At 45.5% G+C, this 9465-nt stretch overlaps 2 protein-coding genes across 2 annotated transcripts in view; both read left to right on the top strand.

Annotated features, from left to right (window-relative positions):
* ankfn1b (ankyrin repeat and fibronectin type III domain containing 1b) overlaps nucleotides 1-603 on the top strand; it is a gene marked incomplete at both ends in the record, with an annotated part of 81424 nt that extends 80821 nt beyond the window's left edge. The window contains one exon of the mRNA XM_079182891.1: nucleotides 449-603. Within this exon, the coding sequence (XP_079039017.1) occupies nucleotides 449-603 (155 nt within the window). The remainder of the gene's footprint in view (nucleotides 1-448) is intronic.
* nog2 (noggin 2) lies at nucleotides 48-2143 on the top strand. Its single transcript, XM_079183120.1, is given in 3 exon segments — nucleotides 48-1201; nucleotides 1203-1265; nucleotides 1267-2143. Coding segments are annotated over 3 exon segments (636 nt in total). The 5' UTR covers nucleotides 48-919; the 3' UTR covers nucleotides 1558-2143.
* Nucleotides 2144-9465: the final 7322 nt, after the last annotated feature.

Below are 9465 nucleotides of genomic sequence, written 5' to 3'. Positions count from 1 at the left end.
TCTGTTACACGCAAAGCCGATATTTCTGTTGGAATACTACAGCCTGAGACTTTCATGTAAAGAACCGAACTGCGATTTTGGAAGATCCTCTGGAAAGATAAATGGCTGTTAGTTCATAGGTTAAGATTGCATCCCACTGTGGCGCGTTTTCTCTCTAAGTTTGTGGACATTTTCAGTGATGTGCATATAGACCGACGGCTGGAATACCACAAGGGACTGACTGCATAGACCGTTTCCATCAGTCCATGGATAGTGCGCACTGGGACCTTGTCAAACCTGAGAGCGTCAGGCGACGTTAAGAGAAGCCACGTTTATAAAAGCCGTGCGTAAAAATAACATTGGCCAAGGCATCTCCTCATTGCCGGGCGCGTGACATTTAAAACTTGGTGAAGTACTCTTTTGTGCGCCCTTCTCTCTCGGGACGCTCCGATCTATTCTGTCTCTTTAGAAAACACTTCATTCCATGCAGCTCTCGCCTCGGCCGCTGTCATCCAGTGTAGACAGTTCGTCGTGGCTTCGAGTCCCCGGGGTAACCATGACAACCGAAAGAAACCCAAAGTGAATCCAAGGGAGCGGGGTGAGGCCGGAGAGAGCGGTGAATAGAGTTTTCCCCATTTTGTTTCGTGCTTTTTTTTTTGTTTAGACTAAACACTTTTTTTTTGCAAAGCAGGGGCACCGCTTGGCGCTGCAGAGTTGCATCAGCGGGCAAATTGCAAAGTTGAAGGAGCCCTAAAAAGCAAAGCACTCCGCTCCATGTCATTCAAACCCGACGTGGTCTATTAAAAGTATCGCCTTGCCGGTGACTGTTCTTCTACTATTTATGAAGCCCCGGGCTCGTCATTGCAGACAACACAGTGACCGGGACAATAACTGAACACTACTTACGCGAGAAGAACCGGTGCGTAAAGCAAGAGGAATAATGGGCCTCTCACAAACGCTACTATTTTACGTGCTGGTGTGCGTTCACCTTGGAGTTTCCCAGCATTACCTTCGCCTCCGTCCATCGCCCAGCGATCACCTCCCTGTGCCCGACCTCAAGGAGGACCCCGACCCGGAGTACGACCCCCGGGAGCAGGACTTGGCCGAGAGGACTCTGAGGAAAAAGCTCGGCAGTAACTTTGACCCCAACTTCATGTCCATCACCTCGCCCATGCTGGTGAACCTCTCCGCGCCAGACAACCAGGTGAAGCTGCAGGGGGCCCATGCCTAACGAGATTAAAAAGCTGGACCTTACAGAGACCCCCTATGGAAAGCGGGTAAAAGTGGGGCAAGAAAGCCCGTAGGAAATTTCTGCAGTGGCTGTGGACCTATACGCACTGCCCAGTGGTACACACCTGGAAGGATTTGGGCGTGAGGTTCTGGCCACGTTACATCAAGGAGGGAAACTGTTTCTCTGAGCGCTCGTGCTCCTTCCCCGAGGGGATGTCTTGCAAACCCGTCAAGTCAATCAACAAGATTTTCCTCCGGTGGTATTGTCAAGGGTTTCTAAGACAGAAATACTGTACGTGGATACAGGTGCAATACCCAATCATCTCAGAGTGCAAGTGTTCGTGCTGATTTTCTCTAAGGAAGTAGTGGAGGTCGAGGGGGAGTGGACTGGAAATACGGTTTCTATTGCACTGTTAACTCTCTACAGAGATGGGCACCATAGCAAATCTATTTTTTTATATAGCATTTTAAGTGAAATACCAACATTGTACATATTTAAGAAAAATGCAGCTATTTTTTCTAATTGAACCAGGACCATATTTTATTCTCAACCCTGAAACGTGTTTTTGGGGGGAACACGAGCACTTCATAAGGAAGAGCTTTTTTTTGATATTTTTTATGAGACATTGAAGATGCAATGCATATGCTACACTTCTCCAAGAGGTGAACTTTTTCTTCAACTGAACATTGATGCTGACTGTTATTTCACTGCAATGCTGCCTAGAGTTTTTGTATAATATTAATATCAATAATAATTAAATTGTAAAAAAAAAAAAGTTGAGGTTAAAAATATATATAAAGGCGTGAACTCAGCTTTTTTGGAATACATAGTATTGTAGAAATAAACAAATCTGTACGTTTTATTTATTATTTTAACGATTGTGAGTATAGAGCATACGGAAAGAGAATAGCAGAGTATACCAGAAAAAAATATGGGAGATGTCTACTTGAATATTTCTAAAAATAAAAAAAAATCAATAAAATCAATAAAAAAGTAAAACATATCAGTGTACATGTTATGTTTACACGTGTTAGCAATAAAGTCTATCATTTCAACGTGTATTAGTGTCAAGCCATGTTGCTTATAACGAGTGTCTATATCCAGGGGGCGTGTACGCTGTAAAAAAATATCATCTGAACATGTTGTCTTAAAAATCTTACACTGCAAAAAAAGGTTTGCCGATGGCCTAAATCATTTCACTTGTTTGCAATAGAGTTGACTTTGGCAGATGTTCCATAAATAAGTGTGTAACAATGTTATTTGATAAAAGAAAAGGAGTTTCTTGAATTGGAAACAAGTGAAATTGAGCCACGTTTTAAGAAAACTGTTGTTTACCACTGATATTTTTTGCAGTGTAGACGCTCGGGCTCCGAAGTGGAGTGGACTTTCCAAACTGCACAGTAAGTCCAAGCTCCAGTGACTCTGTGTGGACTGCCTGACGCTCCGCGCCGTCACAGTGATTTTAGAAAGGGCTGATTTACTACGCCGTGTAATGCGCAACACATACCTCCAGCACCTCCACAGAACTGGCATTCATTTGTCTCAGCCAGAAGGAGGGGAGAGGGCGCGCACATTCGTCTCCCCTGTCTACGCACATGCTCGTTTCGGAGCTGCGAGGTGTTAACATAATGGGTAAAATATGATTCAGACGTTTCAAACAGTGTCAGATGATGAAATGGCGAGTGTCTAAGCGCGAGCCAGGGGCGTCTGGGGTCTGTGCTTTTTACTCTGGAAGCTCCACACAAGTTCCACTGAGGTATTTGTATAGAGGTGGACTGGAGCAGACCGGCGCCTATTCAGGTCTGACCGCCCTGGAGAGAAGAAGAAAAAAAACACAAAGCCCATAAAACAATGGTCAACTGTTTTTGACGTTAGCAGACTATTAATTGGAGAGCCGGGTTCTGCTGTCTGCAAGTTAAAGAGATATGGCCAATTAAACGCACTGGAGACGCGCAGGGAAATTAACAATGAAACGAAAGCGAAGAGTAATTTACTGTAAGTAGGGGGTTTTATGGTGTTGATATTATTCTTTAAATACAATCAACGACTTAAACAGAGCTATGACTGAATGTCTGAAAGCTAAAAGCAGCGTTGTTTCCACTGAGCGCATCTTGTGTGCGTTAAAGTGATTTGTGCTTTCTTTGCGGGCAGAGTTGGATTTGACACTTGCCGCCCGGTTATTGTGACAGAAGCACTGAGGGGATTTGGTAAGCAGAGGAGAAGAACGGCAGCATGCCAGCGGAGGAGGAGGAAGAGGAGAAGGAGCAGGAGGGGGGCTGCTTTCCTTACTGTCAGCTTCTTTCTTGATGATGTCTCGGGGTTTTTAGAAACTGCGTCTCTGACTCGACGGCGCCACTCAGCCGCCCCCTCTCGACTGCGCAGAATGAGGCACTTTGGGAAACAGTAACCCTTTCAGGCTCTGCCCGGAGAGTATTTTAGAAGCGTGTGAAAGGCAATACGCCGCCCTGGCTCCAGCCAGTTAGGTGCGCACCTTTTAGAAACAGACCCTGCCAGCCAGTCAGATCAGCGGTGCTCAAAGTGGGGGCCGGGGACCTCCAGGTTGTCCTTGAGGGGAGTCCAGGGGGTCTTCAGCAAAATGATGAATCGATCATTTTCAACAAAGTACTTCATTCACGAGAAATACCCTCATTTTGACAGTGTTTACGCATGAATCACTCCAATCCAGATAATTTGCCGGATATTAAATGAACAACAAGAATCAGTGAAGTGTCCCTGCACACACATCTGATTAAATGAAGGTCTAAGACTGTCTGTCATTTTGTGTTTAAACCAAATAAAATGTTTAGATATGTAGGATCGGGACATATTAAATGACATATTCTGGGCTTACAACTCATCACATCTCACATTTATTCTAACCCTGGCTATTTGCTCAAAATCCAGTCTCACAGCTTCAAATCCAATGTACACCTACTCAATACATTCCATCCTCGAAACAGCAACCCTTTGAATGCAGACGAATTTAACACGGTTATATTAAATATGGACCTGGTGGATTTTTTTTCTTACACCAGGGAAAAATGCCAATCCTCAAATGAGCAACTGTCAAAGACTCCTGTCTTCACTTTATGCAAAAATGGCCATGCTGACGGTGTCACAACTTCACACCATTCACAAAATCGACACTTTCATTCATCTACAAATCACAAAATGTCCACACAAAATTAATTTCATGTAAATTCGCAATCATCACTGAAAAAAAAAGAAGAGAAAATGTCTCCCCATCGACACCGTCAGAGTGCTGCAAGTGAGGCGCGTACACATCAGAACATGCATTCACATACCTATCATAAAAATGTCAAGACGGTGGTGGCCTGTCGGACTCAGCATCATTATAGTCTGACACACTCTCCACATTCATCAGCATAGACCTTTGACAAAATGGGCTACAATGACCCCACAATAATAAACACAGTTAGGCATATTTGGAAGCTCCATATATATATATAATCCCTCATGAGTATAGAGGATAAAGCACATATTTGCAGCCTGTAAGGAGGACCTAATAAAGGCCTGGAGACAATTAGGATAGGGATGATGGGGGAGGAAGAGGGGTGGCGAGATTTGTGGTGGAGATGATGAGGCTCTGTCTCCTGATGAGACTCAACCATTAGGATGGATTGTGGTCCGATTGGCCTTGATTGGGGTCCGTCAGTGGGTGGGTGGTAAAGGGTCTGAGTTGACTTTCATTCGAGGCAAAGATTCACATCCATACCTGTGTGGATTTACGCCGAAAAACACATGTGTAAGTAAGCGAGTGCATGCTCACACACAATCAGCCACATGCACACACACGACTCTGGCGTGTGTGCAGCGGACTGACAGACAGACAGAGACGGAGACAAGGGTCTGTGGCTGTAAGTAAGGCCCAAACCCCATGGTTGTAAAAGCCAGTGAGTCAGCACTGCTGAGGTTATTGATGATGACAGGGTATTAGATGAAGCACTGAGGGGAGGGAGGGCACACACACACACACACACACACAGGCATGAACGGAGTCACCGCAGATGATACCCGACATTCCGTCAGACCACCAACCCAGGCTTGTGGTGTCTGGAGGTGTGTGTGTGTGTGTGTGTGTGTGTGTGTGTGGGCGTCAAGCATTTGTTCATGCGTAAGAGATGTATCGAGAGAGTGTGCCTGTAGTGTGTGTGTGTGTGTGGTGAAGAGAAGCTGTAGATGTATGCATGCAGTGATGGTGCATGAGTGCATGCATGTGTTTCCACAGATCCGTTACAGTCTCCCTGGTGGTCTCCATTTGATTGGTCACTCTCTAAAACCACAGCAAGGCCCTGATTGGTTAATTACACTCTTCTGTCAACACGGTTATGCATGACAAATGTGCGTGTTTTTATCTGTGTGGGTGTCTAAGATGGGAACTTCCTCATGGACCTCTTGATACACTCGCAGTGCTTCGAGACCGATCCAAGATCAGCCGCACCGTCCCGCTGTCAACCATCAATCTCTGCAAAGAGCTCACAAGCTTGACCTGGAGTCAGCAGCGGTGGCCGCTGAACTCATGACATGCCATTACGTCAACACGGCGGCCATCTTTGCCCGAAAAACAACAGGTGACTGTAGTCAAATAACAGGTGATTGTAATCAAACTCCCGGTCATCGCCAGCAAGCGGCGCTTCTGACAATTAAGCGGACTGGTAATGCACTGGAAATGAGTGCAATGCCAAGACGAGGCATGAGTACATCCATCACTCACAGGACTGTATTACTTAATTTCTCAACAGTGGTTGTTGAAAAGTTTTTGGCATGCTGCAGATCTGAAGAGTGTGAAGAGCAGCTTGTGATGCCAAGCAGGGCTTGCTGTTTAAAGGACAGACTAAAGGCCAAAGTTGACCGGGCCTTCAATATCCAGGCTCCTGTTTGAAACCCTGTCTTGAAACATTTCTCCATGCACACACAGCTATTTGTTTTTGTTTGCTGTTGTTGCTGCCTGTTGTAATCCTCTTATTAACCCCTTTGCCCACTATTTCATACTCTTAATCTCTTGACACATGCAGTTTGAAGAGTCACAATCAGATAAATCAAGTTATTTTATTTTGTTAAATTGTATTTTCTCGTGTCCTTGGAGCTCCCATTAAATACTCCTCAGTTCAGCGGCTGCAGTAGGAGCCCCGGTGGCCCTATATGCTCTTATGCTGCTACCCTTTTAATCAGACGCACAGTGTCAGAGTCACATTTCTGTAGTCATGCTTGCTGATTACTCAGTTTAACTCTTGTTAGATGTAACAGATATTGTAAGCCCAAAGTAAAGCCTAAAAATAGAGCTGTGGGTGGCGTGGCACTTGCAGGGCTGGGAATAGTGCATATTCTGAGCTCTGTTTCCATGGTTACTTCTGCTTTCTCCCATTGCCAGCACGGGTCTCGAATTCAGAAAATAGTCCCTTTGCATCAATGGCCGTGTTTTTATCCCAGTAAGAAACAGCCTGATTTAACTTTTCTTTCCTCACCAATCAGGAGGTGTGCGTTAAAGTTGGTGGACCGTGTTGGGCACATGCCAGTGTCACAGACTGTGGATTGTGGAACGTGTTATGCCCCCGGGGCTAAAAATGTATGGACACAAATACGCCATTAACCACTACTGACTTTACCGTCTTTACCTCATCAAACTAAAATCAGAAAGCTGGCTTGTCTGTCAAATGGGACACAGAATTGCGACTGTTGTGAGCCCGTTGACCCCCCCCCCCCCCCCCCCCCCCCCCCCCCCCCCCGGCCAAAGTGAGTACAAAAAGGAACAAACTCACTACACACACACACACACACACACACACATACTGCAGCATCTCAGGATAGACATTAGAATTGGACAGCCCACACAAACACTAGATGGTCCAAGAGTACTCCTGATGCCTAATTGGTCCCTGGTCGTCATAACAACACACACAGGTAAACTGTCTTTAAGTTGTTTACTTGACTACTCAACTTGATCGTTAGTGCGCCGGCTCGATTATATACACAGTCATGAGTTTTCTATATTTTCCATATCCATCTCCTCTCAGCTCACTGATTGCTGCTGTACTCCCAACACACACACACACACACACACACACACTCACACACACACTCACACACACACACACACACACTCACGTATACACCTCCCCCTCACAGTCTGTCCGGCGGCTGTCTCCCAGTACCCCTCTGTGCGCCTAGATGGCATGCTGAGAATGTTTACTTTCGCCACAGTGTGTATTTACAGAGCCTAATAGTTTTTTAGGCCGCAATGGCGCCTCGCTTCGTAACATGTGTACAACCCACCTACTCCCTCTTACTCCCACACACACACACACACACACACACACACACACACAGAAAACATACATTGCCCCCACCAAATAACAAATCAAACCTCTGGTATTTGGGGTTTGGCAATGGCGCAATCTCTAATGCAGCCAGGTGACATGAGGGAGCAGAATGTGATGCTACCGCTCCTGTGAACGGATCAGATGAAGCCAAAAATAAGGCCAGAGGAGAGAGTATGTGCGCTATTAGGAGGGTGAATGAATGCACGAAAGGGCTCGCAATGAATGGACCCATGATGTCTTGAATGGTTATGCGTGACATGTGGCGAAGAGAGATTTGGGAATGTGTGTACACTGTGTGTGAGCAGGTTTGCGAGAGAGTGGGGGGGAGACGACGAAGCGGCAGGTGATGGAGCCCAAGTTGGATTTCTGATGGCTGATAACTCCTTCCTGACCACACTGGTGACTGTCCTGTCCTTTGCTTTGCATTGTGTTCACTGCAGCATGTAGCCTACTTTTCAAAAGGGTTCAGGATTACATGTTAGCCGCTGAGCTGTGTAAAGACGTCAATTTAAGAAAGTTTGAGTCAACCCTTAGTAGTTCTGCTCAGTCTCTTTATACCAGGTTCCACATTAGCAGTCAGAAATGTTTTTTAAATATTAAATTATTCTTTTGTCCCCTGAGCAATTAGGTTATTTAATGAACAAGGTAGTGCTTGAACAATGAATGAAATGGCTTCTATCAAAGGGCTACGTGTAATACATGTCAACCGGTGAGACATTGTGTAATGCGTGTGTGTGTGTTTTTTAATCCTGTTTCTGTACCACCCGAATTCAGAGGTAATTCATGTTTTTCTTGAACTTGTTTACATGGATCTTGACAGAAGTGACGTTAACATGGGATGAGGAAATGAAAAAGATGTGTACGTCAGAGCACGCTAGCATTACGTACTCACAACTTCAGAGGAAAGAGACAATCTTGCAAAACAGCTCAGTGCTTTTACATTTTGTTCCGTGTTTGTCTGCCCTCGCTGATGACGAGATAGAAAACAATGTGTTGTTGAGTTACAGTATTTCCAGTAACGCCTCAGTGGAGTCAATTATTGTAGTCATTACACAGGGTGAAATCCATTGTAGAGGAAGCAGATGTTCCAATACTACATCATCAAAGCTCAACTCAATTGATCAGAATCTGTGGCAGCCTATAAGACATGTTAACTTGGTGCTGAACAACTGCTGCCACTTTAAAGCCACGGTGTGTAAAAACAAGACAATTCTGGTGGAAAATGGTGCGGTCAGTGTGTTGGTTTTTTGCAAGTCAAACTCTCCTTGTTGTTTCCAACGCACGGCCAGGGAGATCTCTTTATCTACGCACACAACCCACAGCTCAGTACAACAACTTCAGTCGACAGGCATTGTGGGACATGAAGGAATTCACTAATATAGGCACATGAGATGATAGAAATCGTCGCAAAATAACTTCTGGAACACCATGCATGAGAGATAAAACTGTGTCTAACAGTGTAAAGGTATCAAATGAATGTGTCCTTTAGCACTGATCACTATAAAAGGGGTGAAGAGGGCAGTGTACTCGATCCCACTGAAAGGACAGAATAGGCATTAAGAGTGGAGTCTCAAACACTCAGGCCATTGTTTTACTCTCTTTCTCCCGTAAGACAAAGAGCGCGAGGGAACCAAACAGGTGAACACAACTGGCTGTATTTTCCCCAATGGGCCGCCATGCACGACTTGGGCTGCTGAACCTGATGTCCTGACGCCTGCCTGTCTGTCGTATTCACCCGAGGTGGTCTATTCAGAGTGAGGGACCAGGGGACACACAACCCAGGGGGTGTGGACGTCTGTGTGTGTGTGTGTGTGTGTTCATGTATGTGTGTGTTGGTGTGTAGGAGGGGGGGGGCAGGAGGCACTGTGAGCAGCAGAGAATGCTTGGTGATGGGTTACCAAAAACAGAGCACCA

Source organism: Pholis gunnellus, assembly GCF_910591455.1.
Source record: "Pholis gunnellus genome assembly, chromosome: 21".
NCBI classification, from domain to species: Eukaryota; Metazoa; Chordata; class Actinopteri; order Perciformes; family Pholidae; genus Pholis; species Pholis gunnellus.
Note: the sequence above shows the minus strand (reverse complement) of the source record. Positions and strands in the feature narration are given on the sequence as shown.